The sequence below is a fragment of the Capra hircus genome, chromosome 9 (assembly GCF_001704415.2).
Source record: "Capra hircus breed San Clemente chromosome 9, ASM170441v1, whole genome shotgun sequence".
Classification (NCBI taxonomy): domain Eukaryota; kingdom Metazoa; phylum Chordata; class Mammalia; order Artiodactyla; family Bovidae; genus Capra; species Capra hircus.
In genome coordinates, this window is record NC_030816.1 from 12,489,342 (window position 1) to 12,514,519 (window position 25,178).

The following is a 25,178-nucleotide window of genomic DNA, read 5'->3' on the forward strand; positions in this document are numbered from 1 at the left end:
AAGAGTGAAACCAATAAAAATCATCTCCCTCAACGCAGGAGGCCAACTCAAGACTGTTTCTTGGCTCAGGAGCAAGTATCTGTCAGTCAAGGTCAGGGAGGTTTCTGCTGCATTCAGCCAGAAAAATCTCTCACACAGAGTAACTGGGAGCCTGAGAAGGGAGCCTAAATGGAAGAAACTGAGGCTCCCAGGTGATAACGCTTTGCTCCGGTGAGGCTCGCCCTACTCAGAGGTCATTAACTGAGATCCAGAACCAAGAAAAGAACAGACCCTAGAGCAGTGGCAAAGTCACAAAACTCCATCACATGGGACGTTTGTCAAGAAAGTCAAGAATCTCAGCCACAGGGAGTCATTTTGCAAAAGCTACAACTTCCTAAAGAGCCTTGACAATGGCATAAGGGGGACGATCTTCACGGGGAGGGAGCTTCTCTCAGTTCAAGCCTCAAGCCCAGACTTTGTAGCAAGGGTTGGAAGTCCTTCATGATCTGGCCCTCGTTTCCTCTCCAGCTTCATTTCTTCTATTCATCCAACACTTGTAGTTGAGCTCCAAGTATCCAAGCTACTGGAACTGCTATCCAAGTGTCCTTTTCCAGATGCCTGGAATCCCCTGCTCGCCCTCACACAACCTGACGTCAGCTGGCAAGTTCCACAGCTTCTTCCTCAGGAGTCTACTTAGATGTCAGTTCAGTTCAGTTCAGTCGCTCAGTCATGTCCGACTCTTTGCGACCCCATGAATCGCAGCACGCCAGGCCTCTCTGTCCATCACCAACTCCCGGAGTTCACTCAGACTCACGTCCATCAAGTCAGTGATGCCATCCAGCCATCTCATCCTCTGTCGCCCCCTTCTCCTCCTGCCCCCAATCCCTCCCAGCATCAGAGTCTTTTCCAATGAGTCAACTCTTCGCAAAAGTTGACTGGAGTGGCCAAAGTACTGGAGTTTCAGTTTTAGCATCATTCCTTCCAAAGAACACCCAGGACTGATCTCCTTTAGAATGGACTGGTTGGATCCCCCTGCAGTCCAAGGGACTCTCAAGAGTCTTCTCCAACACCACAGTTCAAAAGCATCAATTCTTCGGCGCTCAGCTTTCTTCACAGTCCAACTCTCACATTCATACATGACCACAGGAAAAACCATAGCCTTGACTAGACGGACCTTTGTTGTCAAACAGGAAAGACGTCAACTTTGTTGACAAACAACTTAGATGTCAGCCTCTCTCAAAAGTGCTCCTGGACCCAATCCTCTCCCACTGTTTGTGTTTGAAAATGTAGATTTCCTGATTATTCAGGTTTGCTGAGACCAGCAGGTCAGAATACCATTGCCAATGAAAAGAGTTTGTTCATCAAAGATCCCAAAAAGAGGGCATGCCTTGCCAAGCCGGTGCACACAGATTTGTCAGGAGGCAAGAGGGGAGGTAGGGGAAAAATGTGGTTAAGAGCCTTTATAAATAAAGGTTTTTGTTTATTTATAAATAAATAAAGGTTTCCTTTATGGGGGTTCCGGCAGGAACAAACGGAGAGGCAGGGTGAGGAGGCTTGGGATTGGCTAGTCTGGAGTTTCCGTGGGCTCTGGGGTGTAGGGTCTGTCCCTATTGTCTGTGCCTGGCCTTTGAGTGATTATGACGTGGGGACAGGGGCCCAGAGTATGAGAGCCTGAAAGAGGAGGTAGGGGTTTATAGGCTCTGAGCTCCATGTACATATGAGAGGCGAGTCCTTTACTACCTCTCAGAATTGGCTGGCCAGGAGCAGACTCTCCAAGGTGAGCAAGATTTTGCATGTCATGTCACAGGATCAGAAACACATGATTAAGACTAGACACTGTTCAAAGTGGTTACCTGCTCCTCTTATACGCACCATGGACTTACCCTCTGGAAACCTGACTACTTAGCTTGTTATTTGCTATGACTTTTGGCCCCCTGGACTTGAAGCTCATTGAGGACGGGGGCTGTACCTTTTTCAATGCCAAGAATGACAACAAAGTATACAGAGATCAACCTGATTGGCTTCGAGGTCTAACCCTTGGTCTGGTGTACTAGGTGACCAGTGCAGGATCGAGTCTCATGGAGGGTTGATCACCTGCTGCAGGATTGGGTCTCATGGACCACTCAACAGCTCATGGAAATATGTCTTCCACAGCCCCATGTTGCCCTTTTTTCCTTAGGAACCCAGTTAGCATCAAGCAAGACCTCTCTTTGGGTTCAGAAAGCCAAACTGAAGGCAAAAACAAAGTTCTGTTGTTTCCAGATTCTTGATCTGTTTTTTCCAAAACTAAGAAAACAAGCTAACAAAGGCAAAAACAAAAAAATAAAATTTTACTCATCTATTTTGCTCCACAAGATAAGACTGTAGAATTAAATGTCAAGGGATCTCATGACATTTCTTGGCAGAATTTCTGTGTGAAGCTTTCAAATCAGTCAGTTTAATCCAAAGTAGTAGGAGCTTCAGAGAAGGCTTTTGGCCCATCCCTAACTGGGAAGAGGTTTTGTCATGGACTCTGCCAAAAGCATACATATATATAAAAAAGAGATAGAGGGAAATTGGGATTTTGGCCCAATATTTTTTAATAACAGGCAAACAAAACTCTCAACTTAATTAAAAATTTCCCCACATTCTGGCCTACCCTGTGTGATTTTTACATTGCTACCCAAAAGCTATTAAGCAGTTACTTTAAAAAGAGAAAAGGGAAGTATTTTTAAAGGATAAGGAGAAGAGGAAAAAACTCAAGCTTTCCTTTCCTTTCTCCACATCCAGAGTCCAAACCATGGTGGCCTGTTTCTTTAGCAGGTTTTTCCTTCAAGGCAACTAACAGCTTGTCAGTTTTTAAAAGTTCTATGATGAGGCTCGTGAACATATACAATCAATGGGGTGTATGCATTCATCCAGTTTGGACAGGGGCTCATCACCCCAAAGCCAGGGGGATTGCTCTCTGCAGCTTCTAACAGTGCGATGCAGCAATTTCATCTCACTAGATGAATTTCATCTTACTGTATCTCACTATATTTGTAATTAAAATATAAATTTCTCATAGTAATTTTGGAATTACCTCATTCAGTCTGACAGGTGTTGGGTCATGCCAATTCTCTTTGCTAAATATACACAGTATGCAAGGGGACAGGGCAACAGAATGAACCGGTGTGGGGTATCTTCACTCAGGGGCTCTTTGTCTCAGGCAAGGATCTTCTGCTCCTCAAATCTAGAACCACTATCCAGATTTGCTCTTGAATACTCAACAGTCTGCTGTGCAGTTTCTCTGCCTGTTCCATAGGCTTCACGTTCAGGATGTCTGTCTGTCCAAACCCTAAACACACGGTCTTTTCTATTTTCTGTTCCATTGTGTGTCATGCCATCCACCCAGTCGCCCAACTGGAACTCTGGACATCATCCATTACTCATCCTTGTGTGCAATCAATCAATCAGCAGGACCTGCTCATTTCATCTTCTAAATAGTCTCCATTCAATCTTTACTGTCACTGCTCTCTAGTGGAGATCCTCACATCTCTAAGCTGGATGGATGACTGCAGCAACCCTCTGACTAGCATTCCAGCTTCTCATCTATCTCCCTTCATTCCAAACCGCTACTGGAGTGATGGTGATAGACCAAGCCTGCCAATATTACCCATGAAACTCCCAAGGTAGCTTCCCTTCCGCCCCTAGGAGGCAAAGTAGAAAGCCCTCCTGCCATAATTTCTAGCCTTATTTGGTTGCTCCCTTCAGTGATTCCAAACCACAAGCAGTTCCCCTACACACCCTCGTCTTTTTATGCCTTTTAGCAACCAATCAGCAGCAAGCAAGCCTTAGAACGTATTTAACAGGAAAAGCAGGGAGCTTCTCTGGTGGTTTAATGGTTAAGAATCCACTTTGCAATGTGAGGGATACTGGTTTGATCCCCGGTCCAGAAAGATGCCACATTCTGCGGAGAAACTAAGCCTGTTCTCTGCAACATGAGAAGCCACCGCAAAAAGAAGCCCGTGTACCACAAGAGGAGCCCCACTCTCTGCAACTAGAGAAAGCCTGTATGCAGCAACTATGATCCACCACAGCCAACAAATAAAATTAGTCCTTATAATAAAAAAAAGGAAAAGTAGAGGAGCACATATAACTGGTACATGGCAAAGCAGTTATCATTAAAATAAAATAGAAAAGAACGTTTTTACATATTTTGGGCTCTAGAGGAAAATATAAAGAAAATTAAAGATAATAAATCAGCTGAAATATTGATTTTCCAGCTTCAACATCAGTAATAAAGCATACCAGGTAGAGGGCTCCTTTTGGACCAGATTTTCACAGCTCCCTCTCTGGGTCTGGTTCTGGAAACCTTCCCAGTGTGAGGCTCAAGCTGTTAATCAACAATTGTCTCTGGGCTGAAACCCAACAATTAAAAGACTTAGATGTCTGACAAAGGACGAAACACTGTACTGTTCAGAGCTAACTCTAGAGCAATGTATTACTAAGCCTTTCTGAGAAGGCTTGGTAAACGACTGCCAGAGAAAACATAGAACAATGCAGAGAAAATTTCCAAAGCTCAAAAATTCCAGATGCCTGCGGATGGTAGGGAGCATGGAAAGTCTATCAAATACCTTGACTATCAGCCCATGGTTGAGTGGCTTTTGCAATAAAAGGTATAATACCATTGTCATACCAATGGTTCAGAAAGCCAAACATGTGACACCACTTAGTTTCAAGGGCCAAAGTGGTGGCTGGAGTCAACTGATCAGACTGGAACAGCAAAGCTGTAACCGAAGAAAGTGCCAACAGCAGTGACACACAAGCAGCAGCTCTGAGAGTGGGGGCAAAGACCCGAAATCATCAATCTGCCAGGAGCAGGCTGGACAGCACTCCATGCAACGTGGCCTCCTTCACCGCAAGGCAATCAGGTCTATTTCTTGGCAGGAGTCATAAGTCTGGCACCGAACAGTAGCTCTGCGTCAGAAACACAGCCCTTTACTTCGTGTCCTATCTACATATTGGTGGGTGTGCGGTCACATGGGGGACAACGCTGGATCCAGGCCACAAGGATGGCAATCTGGGTGGTGTCGGCCCAGACAACAGCTTTCTTCTAGCTGGCTTCATCAGAGAAAGACCCAGACAGCTGTCAGCAGCCAGCTGTCTGTTTCCGCTGTTGGTAGCCCCCAAGGAAGGGTATCTTTAGTCAACCAATCTGCAGTTCTCCAAGTGAGGGACCAAACCATAGGTCATCAGCAATAGCCTAAAAGTCAGTAAAAATAGAACAAGTCTCAGCAAAGAGGGGACTGGCTGGAGCTATGAGAAGAGCTTTGAGATTTGCCCATGGACCAAGTCAACCACACCCATTTTCGGGTCTGAGTGCCTGGTGCTAAAATGGAGTGGCCACGGCAGCCCATTGCGCACTACTGGGTTTCAGTCTGGCCGATCCTTCAGTGAAAGAGGCAAAAGGCACTTAGAGGAATAGCCTAACTGTAACGTAAAAGTATTTTTAACCCACTGTAAATGTAACCTTTAAGAATCAAGGAGACCATTGAGCCATTCCCTTTGTTTCAGGCAATGTGGAATGGGGGACAAAATTTTCCCCCGGATAGCTACCACCTTTTCATCTAAATCCAAGATGCAAGTAGGGCTATACCAGTTGCATTCTTGAGTACAGCAACTCCATCTGACAAATGAGGTTTGCTGGGCCCTTCTCATCATGGTGAGTCTGTCTGATTCACTCCACATTGGCAGTATCAGGTTGGTTGGCTCAGGTGTTCAATTTTGACAAGAGCCCAGTCTTTTGCTATTTTTTAGAAGCGGGAGCAGGCAGGGGGAGACACTATGTCTCTATCTTTCAAGGGTGCTCACACATGCACCAAAAAAAAAAGTTTTGCTGTTTGTGCTGGAAGCACTCAAACTTGTGAGATACTCCAGTCCATGATTTATAAACAAACCAATATCAAAGCAGACTTCACCTACTCTATGGATACAATCCTTCTAAGAGAAAAAGATTCTTACAAGTGTTTAAAGAGGTTTTACAGATTTTTTAAAGGTTCACCAATACCAGCTCTGACCATCCTGATTCACTTCACAAATGTACAACATATAATATACAATACTTAGGCAGACCATGGAAGCCCAACCCAAGTACCATTTCACTTCCAATTTTAATTTTCTCCTCAGCCATTTTTAAAATTTGACTAACTTCACCCATAAGCCCAGCTAAGCTCCACTGCTGGATGTTAGACAAAATAAGAGTTCTTCTGATAAGCCCTCAGGAGAGATGGGAAGGCTTGATTAAAGGAGAGATTTTAAAGTCATAGAGGTCAAAGCAGATTCCTTTTAGGGTGATTCAATTTGGTATCACTGTGATATAATTATCTTAGTAAGAACATTCAAATGCTAGAACAAAAATATACTAAGAACATCCTAATATCCCAAGAAATAGGACTAGCAGTTACATCAAGTGAAGTGGGCTTATCTTAGCATTCATCTCTTAAGCCTATTTTCTGCGACCCAGGCTTCTTAGGAGACTGCCATGAGAATTTAGCCTCCATCCCCCTAAAAGCCTGTCTACAATGGCTTATGAAGGAAGGGATAACAGCCAAATTCCAGGTTGGCCTTGGTTATGCCTAAACGTCAACTTGCTTATCCTACCTAGCGAAACATATGAACATCCTGAGGCAGACCTCTACTGAGGGAAGAGGGTCAGGTTCCCTAGTGAGCTTTGCTAGGAATGTGCTGTCTCTATGATTCTATGGCTAGACCGAATCACAGATATGTTTATCATTCCATCACAATTCTTTACACTCTAGACCTTATGCTCTCAAACCACTCTGTTTTACAGACGCTCTCAAGGTTTTAGTAAAGTACAAACATCATCAGTCTAGTATTATTGTGTCCATGTGTATGTTCTGGATTAAAACACTTTTTTTGGTTTGGACTATAAACCACATTACTTGATAAATATCTGAGAAAAATGGGAGTGAGTGAGTTGGAAATAAAAGTAGGTTTTGCTTATTCTATGAACACAATTCTTCTAAGAAAAAAAGATCCTTACAAGTGTTTAGTTTTCTAAATAACTTTATAACGGAGAAAAAATATGCTCTTGTGAGTTGTCAAAGTCCTTATTCTGGTATAATTTACTCACTTTGGTCAAACAGAAAAATCAACAATAAGATCATCAATGTTCTTAGCCACAATTACCTCCCATTTCTATCCCTATGCTCCATATTAATTAATTTATGCCCTGCTTTATCTACAATGGATTTTTCCCCCCATTAGAACTATTAACGAGTTCCACGGTGCTTTTACAAGGGAGATTAGAATGCAGTAGAAAGATCATTTTCCCCCAAACATGTCACCTTCACTCTTTAAAACATAAACATTATGCATTATTACATATCTCCTGGGATTAGCAATACCTGGTAATACTTCCAGCATGGGTTATTTCTTTTTATCCCAAACGACTAAGGCCTTTGATTCAAGAGTCAGATTTGTTTATACTGGCATCTAGATAACCACCTTAACATCTAATTTCCCGATGTTAAAAAAAGTCATCCCTCATTATAAGAGTATAATAAAACATATTACCTAAACAGTTGTTTCTGTCCCAAACATTTAAAGCACATCTTTCACTCGATAACGTAAACACATTCACTATAATCCATCCATTAACTCATACTCTACCTTCCCCTACCAACTTGAAATAAATTTCTTTAGTTGTAGTCATCATTCTCCTTAAATGTACAGTAAATATCAAATTTTAAGTGAATTTTCACCATAAGGAAATAGTTGTAACACTGACTTACCTTCCAGAGTTTAAACAGTTTGAAAATATTTTACTGCTCAATCTCTGTATTTAAAGAATTAGTCATAAGGAAGTTAGCGGTGAATAGGCCTAAACCTGGGTTACCCTGGGCAGGAAGTGGCTAGAAATTTATAGGAGATTTGAAACTTTTTTTTTTTAATCTGCTGGTCACTTTGTCTAAATACCCCAAAGACCACCTATTCCACTATTCCCTCCCAGCTATCACAGAAAAAAAGAAAAGAAAATCCACCAGAATGGATGGGAAGGTTACTTATGATGAAACACCACCAAGATGCCAGAAGCAAAATTATAGAGTCTGTCATATTATGAACATTAACTAGGCCAGCCCAGAGACCACCTAAGGTTCACTCACAGATTATACTGTAAATTCATACTACAGGACTACCGCAGGCATTATGCTAGGTGATATTCTTGCTAGTAAAGTGCATGAAGAATATACATAAAACTCAAGCAATCCTGGAAATGATCTTCTCCAACTTATGCAGAAAGTAGTAAGATCCTGATGCCAGAAAATAAAGTTGTCCTTTCTAGAATAAGAGGACGTGTGACCTCTAAAATCGAAATTGGTTGAGAGTGATTAGTTTCTCTTTCACTTTTGGGTACCGACCTTAAAACAAGTGAAAACAATCTCACAACAATGAACAATTAAAGAGTAGAATACCTCCATTAGAGGTAATAAGAAATAATTTGAATTTTTTTTAAGGTAGGGTCATTTTTTTAGAACAAATGATTAAAATTAACATTGCAACTTTTCCAGATTTAATTTGGAACTAATTTGGACTAATTTTTGTGAAAACCAAAAAATGAGGCAAGGCTAAAATTTCATATTCCAAATTTAGTCAGCTACAAACTTTCAAACTCACTCCCCATACAACCTACAAAAATTTTAAATAAGACGGTTTACAACAGAAATACTGAAAATAAATCATTCTTGAATACTTTTAGATTTTCCCCAGTGTACCACAAATCACATCCAAAAACCCAAACAAAATAATCACTGAACTGTTTGAGATCTGCTGAAATTCAGAGCTGAAGAACAAGAAGAAGAGGGAGGATGTAGCAGACGGCCTGCTCCCTTTCTGCTTGGGCAGCACCGGTCTTCTGGAAGTCTTAAGCTATGCACATTCAAATTGTGAGACCATAAAAGCCAGCAGTAACACTAAAATAATAATAACAGCATAAATAAAAATAGGCTCTGGTTAGAGAGAGAGGATTCATTTACTGCCGCCCTGCTGAGGTACTTTGGCCACTGAAAGCAGGAAAGCTATTAGCATCCTGAATTAATGGGTACAGTGGTTTCCAAACAAGATATTTTCATGATGGACACAATGTGGACTCAGCAAAGTTTCTCCTTCAAGAAAAATATAGCTTCTATTTCAAAGAGCTCTGATTAGACTTAATACCATTAGGGAACCATCAAGGATTTGTGTTGTTGTTACTGCTTTAACTATCAGTTACTTTCTAAACCAAAAATTGTGGGTAGTTAACTTGACCGACAGTCAAGGTTTAGGAATGCAGAAGCAAATCCAAGGTACAGACGAACTTCAGATGTGAACAGGCCTCAAGGAGTTTGGAATCTTTTTAGGTTGTCAGGTCCTAGCCTTTCTCATTATCAACATGATCATTGCTACTACTTATTTGTCTTGGATTTATAAATAAAAGTTCATTTCCATCATCACACCCCCTCTGTATACTACATGATTTTAGAAATCCTCAGTAAGCTTTATTAGTGACAATGACAATGTAAAACAATTACAATCAAAAACAAAATAAACAAGTCTACCTAATGAACAAATTCTCAACCACTATTAACTGCCTGTAACATATCCAGCAGATTATGTTTAAAAAGTCAATGTGATTAGTTCCCTTTATAAATTAATTACCAAAAATATAACTGTTTTCAATTTCCATAATACTTGAAAGTACAAATAGAAATTAAAGTTCAAAAGACACATACAACCAAACAGTCTATAAAACAAAGCTAACGTTAAAAGAATTATACTTTGTAGAATTTATTTTATTATATAAAGCTATTTAAAACAGTACATTTTCTGTATTATACATGAAAATTCACATCCAGATGTCTTTTCTATCAAATCCTTATTCTTTCTCCATTGTCAAAAATCTTAAATTTTCATTCCTGGCTAGATTTTTCCTCCTTGGCAATTCTTTTTGTTACCCCACTGAAATATTTCTCACGGAAGGAATTATGACCTTGGTACAGCAGAAAGTGATCGCTCAGCAGATGTGAATACTGGTCCCGGTTCTGGTTGGTTGGAAAATACAAAAAATAAAGATGTTTGAGTTACTTCTTTTGTTAGCCTGCAAGCAAAGCAGTTACTTTAAGCAAAATCTCACTCTCTGGTATACAGCTATTTTCCCTTTATCACATCTGAATTGGAAATATACCACCATTTTATATCTGGGTCATGCTTGTGTATCCAAAGTACTTTCACCTGCTTCACCTCACCTGATCCACCCAACAGTCCTCTGCACAAAGAAGACAAATACTCTTACTGGGTAAGAGGGAAAGCAGGGAGAACCATCTCCTGCAACTTTAGTCCGGACAGCCACCAGCATCTTCCAATTCCTTGCTCAGCACAGACAGAAGCCTTCTTTGACTACAAGAATCACTGAGCGAAGAAGCTTCTATTCTAACAAATTACTACCTCTGCATGATGTCATACAGGTCAGTAAAACTGCTTGGGGATATGTCCACGTTCAGTTAATGATGTCAACTACTCCTGGCAACTTTAACCTCAGTAGATGAAGATACAGGCTAAACAAGTGGTCTTCACACTCTGAGACTTCAAAGAGAGGTGAGGACTAGTGGTCAGACAGATCTTTAGGAAACCAGAAACACGAAACTGGGACAGACTGTCTTGTTTCAGCTTAGAAAACCAAAGGATAAGAAGACTGACAGAAAACACTGACACATCAGCTTCTTGGTCAATTTCACTCGTCGCCTCAAAATGTGACAAAAACGGAATTAGAAATAAAACCACATATCCCATGCCCTTCTGCAAGTTCATATTCTACTGCACAAGGATTAGTGTGATTTGGAGAACAGGCAAGGAGACACAGTTAGAAAATATGAAGCCTAATTTGTTACTCTGGTTTCAGTATAAAACAGTATCTACAAATATATTTGGAATATAACAATCCTCAAAATATTCTTGTATTTTTCCTCATTCCTGTATGAGATGAATACCTTCATTCTTTCCCTCATATCTAATATTAATAATAGCCCAGGTTTAGCCAAAATAAAGTTATTTTGGCTGATTCGTTTATTCGAAACTATTTTGCCCCAGAATGCTTTTTTAAAAAATCACACACAAAAGAAACAAATTATTAAACATGCCAAGATTTCCTGATTCATTTTATTAAAAAAAAAAAAAAGTGGCTACTTAAATTCTATGGCACTAGGAATATTATACTTCCAAATTCTTGCAAACACATGAAAACATGATGGTGGTTATAACTTCAGGCTATATAAACGTCAAAAGATTAAAAAGAAATTTTACCTATCTACAGGTAAAAAATTAAAGAATATCAAAAGAAAGACGGTATTTATGTGGTATTTATTATGAACCAAAAAGACAACCCACTCCAGCATTCTTGCCTGGGAAACCCCATGGACAGAGGAGCCTGGTGGGCTACAGACCAGGGAGCAGCAAAGAGGCAGACACACATACCCACACGCCATCCTAAATGCTTCATAGACGTGGAACTGTTAGCTGCTTAGCTGCGTCCAACTCTTTGCCACCACGTGGACTGTAGCCCTGCCAGGCTCCTCTGTCCACTGGATTCTCCAGGCAAGAATACTGGAGTGGGTTGCCATGCCCTCCTCCAGGGGGTCTTCCCAACCCAGGGATGGAACCTGGGCGCCTTGCATTGCAGGCAGATTCTTTACCATTTGAGCCACCAGGGAAGCTCAAATGCTTCATAAGCACTATCTAATATAAACTCATCACCTCTGAGAGATAAGCACACTACTATCACATCTAGAGATGAATTATTTAAGAGCACAGGCCCAGGAAAACACAGCTAGTAAGTAAGTGACACAGCTAGGATTTGAACACAGGTCTATCAGACCCAGGGACTACACTCTTTAAATGTAACATAATGAGGACTTTTTTTTTTTTGTCCTCCAAAGAGCTAACTTTTTCCTCAACTCAAGAAGCAGGAGTATCTCTGGGAACAAAGCATGTGATAAACAAAGGCCTCCCAGAAAGGAAGAGAACTGGATCGGAAGTGCTATTAACTTAGTTCTACTAACTAAAAGAATTACTTCAGTGACACAAAATTTTCCTACTAGGAAATGTAAGGAGCCACAGATGCCCTAACCCTAGGAGGACAGTTGACTTGAAGGGAGGACTCAAGGTCCACATCTCAGAACCAGACATGGGAGACCAGCAGGGCAGAACAGTGGCCCAGCATTCAGCCTCTGCGCATGCCAACTCTGATCAAACGTCTGACTGAGGAGTCATCAGAAAGGACGGGTCACGCCTTCATCTGTCCCCCCAGGTATTCTGCATTCTGTCCATATATCAAATAAGAGCATTAGGAAACTTGTCTACTTGCTGAACGGCATGAGTTTCATCCTGGCAGAAATACCTTAGTTATAAACAGAGCTATGTCCAGAAGTGACATCTCTCCTGCTATTACGTCTCACAGCTCTTTGTGTCATTCTCCACCCAGTCATCAAAATCAGAAACCCGGGTCAAAGTGCTCTCCCTTTTTCTCACATTGAGTCAGTCCTGTAACCTGAGGTTCTACACCCTAAATATTTCACATCCACTCCTCCTCTTCATGTATAACTCCAGTACTACAGTCTAAGCCTTCCTCATCTCTCCTTGCCTTTTTCCTGAACAGCCAGTTGCCCTGCCTTTGTGGTTCCCTCTCTAGTCTATTTTCCACAGTGGGATCAAATACAACTTACTAAAGTGCAATCTACTACACCAGCATTCTGGTTGAATCCAAACGAGTCCAAACTCTCCCCAGTGCTGATACTTCTCCCTTAACGTTTGGGAGTGACATACAATTTCACATCAGTTTGCTGAATCTCCTCTCACTTTCCCCTTCCGAACAAGAGGGATCAGAACACTATCAGGCAGTGAGATCCTTCAGTTCTGCCTTCTGTCCATTCTTCTCCCTGTGACTCCTCTAAGCCAATCAAGATCACCTCTACACCAAAATGCACTGCAGACTAGTTTAGCGAATGTTCCAGGGCTGCAGGGGTATGACAGGACAGAAATGTGTGATGCGAGTGTGCAAGCTTAAAAGGCAGAGGTGTGGTAAGACAGCTGAGACCAGGATGGGCCAGGAACTGACTGGGGCTCAGTCGCTCCTGCACCTAACCTACCTCAACTGCCAACTATGCAGCTCACGAGGGGAAGCAGGAGAGAAAGTCAGAGCACAATGCAAGACAGGTGTCCTCAGAAGACAAACCGAGAGCTTAACAAGATAGCTTGCCTTTGATTTCAAGGATATACACAAGACAAACTGATGATAAGTAAAGACAAGACTATAAAGATCAGACGCAGAGACTAGGAATGAATAGCAGAAGCCTGGAAAACTCAAAGTGATGATTATACCCTACACCAATGAATGATTACCAAGAAAACATGTACTAGCTATGGCATTCTTTATCTGACTAGCTTAGACCTCAAGATTTACTCAGAATTCAGTAAAAGCAAACTAAGCCTCTTAACAGATCATATGCTCAGTGCTACAGAGACCCAGCGACAGAGAAATCCATGCTACTGGAAAAGTGGGGAAAGACTATTATTAGAAATGAAACCTCTTCGGGGACGAGGGTGGGGGTGTGGTGGCAGTGAAGTGAAAGTCACTCAGTCGTGTCCAACTCTTTGCAACCCCATGTAATAATAGTCCATGGAACTGTCCAGGCCAGAATACTGGAGTGGGTAGCCGTTCCTTTCTCCAGGGGATCTTCTTAACCCAGGGATTGAACCCAGGTCTCCCACATTGCAGGTGGATTCTTTACCAGCTGAGCCTCCAGGGACGTCTTGGGCGGAGAGGGGATCCTATTCATCTCCCAGGGAGTAGAGAAGATTTAATGTGAGTCCTATATTGGAATGCCTCCTTATGCAAGGATTGATTGCCCCCTGATTGCAAAATCAGACATTCATAACAAAAACTCCTGGAGAACCCCAAAGCTCCAAATCCCTTGTTCAGCCAGGGATCTGGCAAGTGCTGTTCTATTACTAACAGCATAAGTCTGCTTCAGGGCAAGCCAGACACTCCAGGACTTTGACTACCATTTTCATCTAAGTGGAAGAGACGTGGTTCACAAAATGTTGCACATAATAGGTTCAGTACATTTATGGTCCACATAGATGCATGTAAATATCACACCTATGAACAGTACACTCTGGTCCTTATGAAAAATACCATTTGCAGCATTCAGAACTTATGTTACCTTGATGCTGAATAAAATAGCAAAGTCAATGTTTTTCCTCTTATTTCTCTCTCTCTTTCAACCTATCTTTAGTTCAGTTTACCAGGGATCACATTTGAGACGATGATATTCAACTCCACATATTTTTCATCACCTTTTGATAACTCTTCTCTATTCACATTCCCTGCCCATCTCAACCAAGAATATCTGCAGATTTTTTTTTTCAACTCAGTATCTCAAAGGCCAAGAGTTTACTTAAAAGGGAGAAGAGCATCCTCAAGCAACACGACCCTTGAAGTCCCTCACTAACTCCAGCTTGCCCCAGTGTTTGATTTCTGGTTTCTCTGACACTTCTCAATCTGTCTATCACTATCAGTCATGATATCATCTATGTATCATAAAACCTGACTTATGCCAGTTTTTAGTAAGCAAGATATACTGCATGGAAAATACACATACGCAAAGAATTAGGAAATGCCAACAAAAAAAACTATGGCAATGAAAGATTACAGACCACCTTTCCTAAATATGATGACTACTGGTTAAATTTTGGCACATGTCAGTACTTGAGGAAACAGGAATAAAATACTAAGATTGTTGATTATACTATCTACTGTTTATCATTTTTATAACCAGAAATCAAGAATTTCTGTAGGAAAATCCTGGATACATAATGGGAATACACAGCTTTCGGATCTATCACTTAACTTTGTAAGACAAATAGCAATTATGACAAGAAACATACAAATTCTGATTTAAGAAAGCAACTGATATACATGTATAGCTATATGTTTGACAGAAGTGAATTATTTAATTTTCTGCATCTTTTCACAGCAGATTATTATCTAAATTTTCCACATACAGAAACTTCAAGAGTTTAAATAATCTGCCACAAGTCATATAGCTAGTAAGTAATGCCAGAGTTGTAGCCTAGATCAGGCTTTAAAGCACATACTTTTTCTGTCACACATTTTTTTTAATAGATATTACATCAAAACAGTGGTTAAAGAGTTAACTTCCTACATGGTATATTAGTGGGTTGTTCAAAATGGAGTGTGACATTTTGAGGCTGTTTTTCACTAAACAGCAACATTATGGTAATACATATTTCATCTCTAAACTTTTATAGACAGAGCCCCTTTAACCACTGTTCCACCCAGCCAATTTCCGGTCCTATCACTGCTACTAATTCTAAACATGAACTTCTCGAGGAATTTTAACCCTATTGCCAAGGGAAAAAAAAAAAAAATCAAAGGAAGCTTTACAATTGGCCGTGTACTTTTTATGTATACAGTGCCCCCTGCTGGCTGAAGCAGATAAATTCTTCTTTATAGTATTTCCTGATGTGGGTAAAGAGCATTTGAAGCCCAGCTGATCACGATGCATCCGACAGTCAGGAGCACTCCACTTCCCTCTCTGTCTGAGTCTTGGTTGCTGTAAACATATAGAGCCACAGGGCACCAACAAGACAGCCGTTTTCCTTCAGAGAGCACTGGCATTTATTCACATCATTTATAAAAGAATGATGTAGAAATATACTAATACGTATTTACCTTAGTGATTCTAAAGTGTTTTATCATTGTCATTTATGTCCAATCTACAATTGCAAATTATTCTCCAGAAAAATAAATAAAAAGTACATAAACCACACCTTATTCAAGTTAACCTTTATTTTTACAACTAACTCTACATCAAAAGTTGCTGAGTTGCTGGGTTGTGTCTGACTCCTTTGCAACCCCATGGACTTCAGCCTGCCCGGCTCCTCTGTCCATGGGATTTCCCAGGCAAAAATACTGGAGTGGGTTGCCATTTCCTCCTCCAGGGGATCTTCCCTACCCAGGGATCCAACCTGCATCTTCTGCACTGCAGGAGAATTCTTTATCACTGAGCCACCTGGGAAAAAAGTAGAGCTTCAAAAAGAAAAAAACAGCCTTCAAAAGGGAAGTACTTTGGCTACTTATAATTTAATAAATGTTAATTTAAAAGAGAACAAATCCTCAAGAAAAAAAACTAACTATGTTTTATAGTAGCATCTGAAGCTGCCACTTTAAATGGAACTAATGACACTCTGGATTAATCTGGGAGAATACATATTTGCAAGAGTGTCCTCAAACTGAATGTCATAAAACTTCTCACTTTAGAGAAAATAAAGCTGAGAACTGCACTTACATAAAACTATCCTTCTAACTACTATCTTCTCCCAGAGATCTGCCTTTCTTTGTTATTTCCACCTTAATTAGAAGGAAGGTGTTCTCATTTCCACAGTATAGCGATCCACCTGTTTTTCTGTTGCTTCTAAATCACTGACTTTTCAGGAGTGACATCAGGATAATGACAAAACTCAGTGTATTACTCTTCCTTCAAATGGATGATTTAAATACTGTTGAATTTGACTGCTTTTATTCTAGAAGGGGCCCCACCGAACAGTTACTATTTATTTCATAAATATGTACTGAGTAGTAAGCAAAACAGTCAAACTCCATTAATTCACAGAGTTACACACATTAAACAATACACACCCTAACATATACTTACAAACTGTGATGAAATACTGGGAAGAAAAGGGTACCATAAAAATATAAGGAGATACCTAGTTGGATGGGAGAAGAAAATGAATAAGAAAAGCTTCCCAAAGGAAGTGACATTTACCTGAGACCTAAAGGATGAATCAAATTTACTCATAAAAAGAGACAGGGAGAAAGCATTCTAGGAACACAATGAGGGAGGAGACACAATGTGAAAACATTCAGACTAGAAAGAGCTAAGTACATTCTGGGGAGTGAAAGTGGGCCAGTGTGGCTCAGGCTTGAAGAATGAACGGAAAGGTGGCTCAAAATCATATTGGAGAGACCGGCCAGAAGTAGGTCAGGCTGGCCCTGAAGGTTATGTGAAGGATTCTGAATTTTGATCTAAATTTCATAGCAAGTTATTGATGAATTTTAAACAGGGGAGTTTGATTATCTGCTTCCACTCTGAGAGATACTCTGGCTACTGTGCAAGCTATATGATGGGAGGAGAAGCTGCAGAAGCAGGGAGACCAGCGGGAAGCCTCCTGCAGTAGCCCAGGGAGCAGCACTGCGCCGTGTCCTTTGGGACAGAGGGGCAAGGGTAACATACCTGCACCTACTCAGCCACCCCAAGCCAGATTTCTAAGTCAGCCTTCAACCTGTCTCCCTTCCCCAATCATTCAGTCAGTCTTCAGGTCCTGCCACATCCACCTACCCGGAAACTCTCAATATCACTGTCTCTCCCACAATCTCTATATTCTATCTTTCTTAGTTGACAGCCTCATTGTCTTCACAAGATCATACGAGAAGCCTCCAGGCTGGTGTCACAGACATCTTTCCACAACAAAAACTGGCCTGCATATTAAAGTCTGGGTGACCTTCCTAAACAAGAACCTCTGTTACTCTCCTAACTCACATCCCTCAGGATTCGCCATCACCAATAGGATAAACTTGAAACTCTTTGGTAGGTAAAGACCTTCAACACTAGGCAGGCCTCTGGTTTTCCACTTTATCTCCAACCACCTCTCCCCAAATACTTTCAGTCATGCTTCAATGTCTAGAATTCCCTGAAAGCACCCCTCTCATGTCTCTGTACCTTTGCTGAGAATGTTGGCTCTTGACTCAAGCACCATCTCCTCAGGGAGGTGCCCGCTGGTGTTCACACAGCAACTTGCACGGATCACTACCGAACCAAACTTTCTCTCACACCAAGTTCTCTAAGGATAAGAACTATGTTTCATTAGTCTGTTCTATCTCAGCAGATGACAGAAGTGATTCTATAAACACATGCTGAGTGATGAAAGCCATGGCTTTCCCCTCAGGGAGCACGCAATCAAGTCAGAAAAAGAAAACACAACAAAAATACCCGAATGTAAAAACCAGTAAAAAACAGTTTTCTTTCTCATTTCGCACAGTCCTTTTTCCATTCGCTCTCAACAAAAACTTATATCCTTCTTTATAGAGAAAAAAGAGGAGTCAGGGGGTATGAATTTCCTCAACCTCCTTGCCTGCAGCCCACCCTCTACTTACAAACTGGATCCCCTTGCTTAATTCTACAGTCTCATCTCTCACACCACTCCCTACCCACATTCTAACTGAAGCCAAAATTCTCTCACAGCATCACTTTTCTGCCAAAGAGTGACTTTTAAAGAATCCCCCAATAATATACCTAAGGATAATCATCAATTTATAATTAATTTACTGTTTAAAAACAAGAGCTTACCCCTAGAAAGGTATCACTTTGGGGGTGAAGTTGAAAATCATTTAGAAGAAAACCAAATGCCTTCTATTTTAATTATAGGTCAAGTTTAAGTTGTCCTTTTACTAACTGACAATTCCTGATAATGAGATAATGATTTTTTCTACCTCACTAGTATTAACCTTAAGTCATTTATATTCTCAAAGTGGCAGCAGTTTATATAACATAGCAGTTTCTCTGCAAACACTTGATACAAATGGCTTATGAAACTTATTCTATGATAAGTGGAAACCAATGATGCTGTCATCGTAATAAAAGCCAAACTGGTGATGCTCACCTAACTTTGTCAAGACCAACTTCTGGATTCAGGCAACAGATTAACGGCATAATATACATTCTTTAATAAGGTGAGAGGAAGAAGGCAAAGAGATGGAAGAGGAAAAGAGTCAACAGATTTTCCTTCTTATAATTAGCAGAGAGTGAAATGAAAAGTAAATGATAGTGCTGAATATAATGGACCTCAGTTCAGCTTCAGGGTAATTACCCATGTCCGGCTTTTGTTTAAAAATCCTTGCTCCCCTTATCAAAGCTTCCCACTGTTCTACATCTGGTACTGGACAGTAGCTATAGAAACCACTTGTGCTAAAGTTATACAACTATAAACAGCACTAGGCCATTTGCAAACCAAGGACAAGCAGGTCAAAAGTCTGGCATCCAATACTATTATGGGAAACTTCTAGCATTACTCTTAATGGGAACAAGGTAAGGGTTGGAAATCTTCCTCCCTAAATTAGGTATTCCCATATAATCTATACTTGTAAAAAAAAAATTACTCTGTAAGGCATTAAGTTACCTAAAATCTGGTAAAATATTTTAATATATTAAAAAATCTTTATAGCTAGAGTTCTGAAAATGAGTGACATTCAATTACTTAACTTTGACATCTGGCACTCAACACATAACTTCTAACTGTAAAAAAACGCATCATGGATATCTGTGCTATCATGATGATATAGAACTATCAGTATATTCCACATGCTCACCACTAAAACCTATAACTTCATAAAATTCAAAACTTAACCCCAAACATTAAAATACAGGCCAACGCACAGGATGAAAATGTAATGACAACTTATTAGTTACTCTGTCTAATGGCTAGTTACAGTTAAGAAGAATCTAACTTACTCTAAGCAGCAAAGGATGAGCCATAGGCCAAAGCATGCACAGACATGCATATACAAACTCTCCTGTTTAATGTGGAGACACTTCATCTCCTGGGTGACTTTTTAAAACCACCACAACCCATTAAAATTAATAAAAATACATATGTATTTATATATATAAAGATCAGAAACAAATAATTATTTTGCTTAGCAATGAACTGGATAGTGATAATATTATAAAGGAAAGCAAGGAGGTGATTACCATAAGAGTCAGATTAACGCTTATATCTGCGGGAGGAGGTATTTTTGACCAAAAAGAGCCACAAGAGTGGGATGCTCCAGTACTCCGTAATTTTGACCTTGGTGGTCACTACAGAAATGTTTACTTTATAATTATTCATTAAACTGTACCCTTAGGATTGGGGCAAAAAACTACATATTAAGTTTCAGGGTTGGGTTCTTGATGGGTCATACGGTGAGAAGACAAGTCTGTATTTGAATTTGAAAAATACTAAGAAGAGAATTCTAAATTAAACAACCATATGATAAACAAAAATACAAAAAACAGAAAATGTGTCATTTAGAATTATAATAAATTAAATAACCATATGATAAATAAAAATACAAAAAACAGAAAATGTGTCATTTGAGAATTATTTTTAAAAAAAGCTCCAGAGGATTACGCTGACTCTGAACATACACTTCTCATTTCCCTAAACCATTCATGCCTTGGACTCCCAGATCACACTTTAAAGTTTGCAAATGACCTCTGCCTAAGATTCTGTAAGAGCAATACATTAACGACAGTTTTACCGTCATGGTTTGAAAATATGAACATTAGAGCTGGAACATGAAGACGAATGCTCCCTCTGCCATCAGAGAACTGCTTTTTCCTGCAAATAAGAGAGTTATATCCAAGTAGCATCATAAGTAGAAAGACCCAGGTATCTTAAATGATTCCTTCTTGGAGGAAGTAGGGGACAGAGTTTTGTTTTTACCTGGTTTACCAGAAACAGTAATTTCAAAATATTGTGATAGCATTAATTTAACAGAAAATCCGGTCTGGCGAAGTCATTTAGTTGCAGAAATATAAAAGAAAAAGTCAAATGATGACTCTCTCAAATTTAAATTCAAGGGAAACTACCATTAATAGCAAAAGTAATTCACTTGGTAAGTAGATGGCATGATCCTTAAACCTGAATTAATACGATATATAGCATCATCAGTCTTCTATCTGTGGTTATAAGCCTTTTATAAACACCTCAAGTTGAACTATAATTTTAAAATAATGCAAATAGCTTCCTTTTGATTTCTAATGCAAAATAATTTGGAAGATTCTCTCTCCATCTCTGTTCCTTGACCTCTCTCTCTTACACACACACACACACACTTTTTAATGTTAATGAATACTGTATTGTACTAAGACACAGACTGAGTTCATATCCCACTACCACGTTCTTGGTGTCATTCTGTCTTATTTTTGTCACTGATAAACGAAGCAGCATCTATTTCCCACTAGGCTTAGGATCGAAATAGTTCATACCTAATTTTTAATCTTTCCCTCTCTGATCAAAAGGAAAATACCCAATCACCCTGGCAAGGGATAGGCAAAAAAACAAAATATTTCAGAAAGAAAGGTCAACAGGAAGAGACCATCTTTAATTCAAATGGCTGCCTAAGGAAAAAACAATCAACACCACTGATCCTGGGAGAGGGTAGCGCATCATGGAAACAGGCACAGGCTTGAAGTCAGCAGAACGCCAGAGTTTATGATTAGCGACACTACTATCACTCTAAAATGCCACTACTTATACGAAGTCAAATTTCTTCCACTTCAAGCCATCCATAAGTCATTTTCTCAAACAAGTGACCTCAGTTTCTCTTCTCTTGCTTCCTCATTTAAAACACTGTTGTAAAAAAAAAAAACAAAAAAACACTGTTGTTGTTAGTGGTATGTTAATGGCTGTTTTCTCCCTCCACAGCTTTAAAATCTTTCAGTCAAGTCTTTCGGTTTTGGCCACCTTCCATTATGATTAATGAAGCATTCATAGGCTTCATGTTACAGGACTCTTTCATTTGGTCCAAAATAAAAAATTATATTAACTTTCACCACCTGCCACTATGACCTCCCAATATTCTCTGTTTTAAGTCATGTGAACTATACTGCCTAGCTACTAAAAAAAAAAAAAAAAAAAGACAACTGACTCACACTGTAACTTTAGTCTAAATGTCAGTGATATCTAAAATTAATTGACTCATACTTCAGTAGTTTTCAAATCACCAGCAGGGTAAGGCAAGATGTCAAGTAAATAAGCTACAAATAAATAGGGCATGTGTGTTAGCTGTTTGCTGCTGCTGCTGCTGCTGCTGCTAAGTCACTTCAGTCGTGTCCAACTCTGTGCGACCCCACAGACGGCAGCCCACCAGGCTCCCCTGTTCCTGGGATTCTCCAGGCAAGAACACTGGAGTGGGTTGCCATTTCCTTCTCCAATGCATGAAAGTGAAAAGTGAAAGTGAAGTCGCTGTGGCCCACCAGGCTCCTCCACCCATGGGATTTTCCAGGCAAGAGTGCTGGAGTTGGGTGCCATTGCCTTCTCCGTGTTAGTTGCTTAGTCATGTCCAACTCTCTGCAACCCCATAGACTGTAGCCCACCAGGCCCCTCTGTCCATGGGATTCTCCAGGCAAGAACACTGGAGTGGGTTGCCATTCCCTTCTCCAAAAGGAACTATACAAAGAAAGAAAATGAAGTCGCTCAGTCATGTCTGACTCTTTGTGACCTGATGGACTGTAGCCTACCAGGCTCCTCCATCCATGGAATTTTCCAGGCAGGAGTACTGGAGTGGGTTTGCCACTTCCTGCCCTGAAATAGGGCATATGATGGCCTATTTAGTGTGACGGCAATTTAAGATAATTTTCTTATATTTAACCAAGTACTTCTATAGCATATAAGAGTTGTATGAATGTTTAAAAAAAAATTTCAAGGAGATCTTGAAAATGGCTGTCTTGGGTACGCACGCATTCATCTGTTCAAGTACACTGGTACAGAACACCGAGTATTATTTTGGGTAATTTTCACTGAAGACAAACTACTGTACTCATATTCTTCTGGATATCTCTAGAGATCAGCATTTTTCTCCTATGAATTTTATATGAGAAAAATATTTTATATGAGTAACCACTGTGACCACAGCTATTTATGGCCGCACTGACTACACGTTGTATCAGCAGGAAAAATAAGTTCTCGTACAAGTCACATTCTACCACGGCCACATGAGGAGTGGGAAAAGAAACCTGTAACATGCCACTCAAGAATGTCTGCCTTTTAATCTCAGCATATTCTAAAGGCAGGATTGTGTTTTGGTAAAGAGGCAACATGATGTTGAAAAAAGGATATAGAATTTCAGGTACAAAGGAGGAGTTTTGCTCTCAAACTGGCTACTTCCTACTTAAGCAGACTGGGCTAGGCCTTGGGCACTTCCTCATCTCTAACCATATGCAACAATAATAAGGTCAAATTGATGTGAAACTGCTGCAAAAAATAAAGCCTTATAAAAGGGCTATTTGTCATTCATTTAGCTTTCAAATTGTATCAACAGGGAATAATAACAAAAAACTGGCTTTTCTTAGCATGCATTTTCATATTTTAACACAGTCAGCAAGAATATTCTTCCTTACTACCAATGTTCAGTAAGTCTAAAAACCATAGCCAATAAAGATACAAAATTTTATGAACTATCTATACTCTTTAGATATTTTTTACATATATAACTTATGTTTACATTTTAAAAGGGGGGAGAGGGAGAACACTTTATAACAACATATCAGCTGGGCCAAAAGTTATACTGAAGTTAATCCTAACAAGAGACAAATCAAAAATGAAGAGACAGTATACAAAAGTGTAAAAACCTAAAATTAATAGTCTTCCACTGCCAAAGTCAACAACACTGAACAAGGTCAAGAATAATTTGTTAGATGTACATGAGAACTGTTTGACAATTTTATGTCATCACTTTCATTATAAAGGACTGGGATCTTGCTGCAATTATATACACTCCTCTCCATGCAAACAGAAGGTAGAAATGAAGCAATTAATTAAAAGCCAAACATGACTAATTCAACATGACAAAGTAATTTCAGTTATAATAAACTCCATGCAAATTAAAACTCACTGATTAAATTTGATCTTATAAAGGGAAGGACATTTCAAAAAATTACTCGAGCAACAGGATTTCCTTACTTTATAAATTAATTTGAAAGGACAAAAGTAAAATATTAAATATTAAAAATATCTCAGGAAACTGCCTTTGTTTTTAGATAGCAGAAATATTCTCGGAAGCATCCTTAGATCATCCTCTATTTCCTCTTCTGTGTATCAAATTTGCTTGGGGAAATATAAATCTATCAAAAAAATAACCAGACTTTCTTAAACAAATTAAACTCGGAGGAAAGCAAGCGTGAAATGGTCCACAATGGGTTTTAATTCTGTCATTAAAACAGAAATGACTGGCTTATCATGTGGCTCCATTAATTCTTAAGCCTTTTCTCTAGACTGCTCTCCTTCCAACTCTTTAGAATAGCACTTCAAGCCTTCATAACCATCATATGGTGCACTTTTTACGGAGGCCACAAAGTAACAACCGCTGATGTCATTCACTGTATTTTCTAATATCAAGACTTAAAACTGAAAAATCTATTGGCAATATTAAATTTTTCAAACGTATTAAAATAAGCATTAAATAAACAACCTAACTTTATACCTCAACAAACTAGAAAAAGAGGAATAAGCCCAGAGTAGAAGGCAATATAGGTCAGAGCAGAAATAAATGAAAGAGACTAAAAGGATAATAGAAGAGGTAAATGACACTAAGGGCCGGTTCCTTGAAAAGATAAAAACTGGTAAGCCTTTAGCCAGACTCATTAAAAATAAAAAAGGCTCAAATAAGTAAAATCAGAATTGAAAGAAGAGACTTTAACCTGACACCACAGGGGAAAAAGCAAGGACAAGAGACCACTGTTAACATCTACATGCCAACAAATTATACAATCTAGAAGAAATGGGATACATTCTTAGAAAGACTTCTGAAGAATTCTAATAAGTTCCTAGAAATGCCTTCTAAGACTGAGTCATGAGGACACACAAAATCTGAACAGACCAATTACTAAGAGGACTGAAAAAGTGACAGGGAAAGTGCTAGTTGCTCAGTCGTGTCTGACTCTGCAACCCCTCTGCAACCCCATAAACTGCAGGCCACCGGGCTCCTCGGTCTATGGAATTCTCCAGGCAAGAACACTGGACTGGGGAGCCATTCCCTGGGCTTCCCTGGTGGCTGAGACAGTAAAGAGTGGGAGAGCCGGGTTCAATCACTGGGTGGGGAAGTTCCCCTGGAGGAGGGCATGGCAACCCACTCCAACATTCTTGCCTGGAGAATCCCCATGGACAGAGGAGCCTGGTGGGCTACAGTCCATGGGGTCACAAAGAGTCGGACACAACTGAGCGACTAAGCATAGCACAGCACAGCCATCCCCTTCTCCAGGGGATCTTCCTTACCCAGGGATCAAACCCCAGTCTTCTGTACTGCAGGAGGATTCTTTACCATCTGAGCCAGCAGGAAA

General features: G+C 39.9%; 1 protein-coding gene across 2 annotated transcripts in view; it reads right to left on the minus strand.

Annotated features, from left to right (window-relative positions):
* Positions 9,760-25,178, minus strand: part of TRMT11 (tRNA methyltransferase 11 homolog) — a 60,503-nt gene continuing 45,084 nt past the window's right edge. Inside the window, exon 13 of one of the 2 annotated variants that reach the window (XM_005684481.2) lies at positions 9,760-10,040. In XM_005684481.2, coding sequence (XP_005684538.1) covers positions 9,909-10,040 — 132 coding nt within the window. In that variant the 3' untranslated portion in view covers positions 9,760-9,908. Of the gene's footprint in view, positions 10,041-20,227; positions 21,472-25,178 lie in introns of those variants that run through there. The other variant, XM_005684482.3, reaches the window with a different exon arrangement.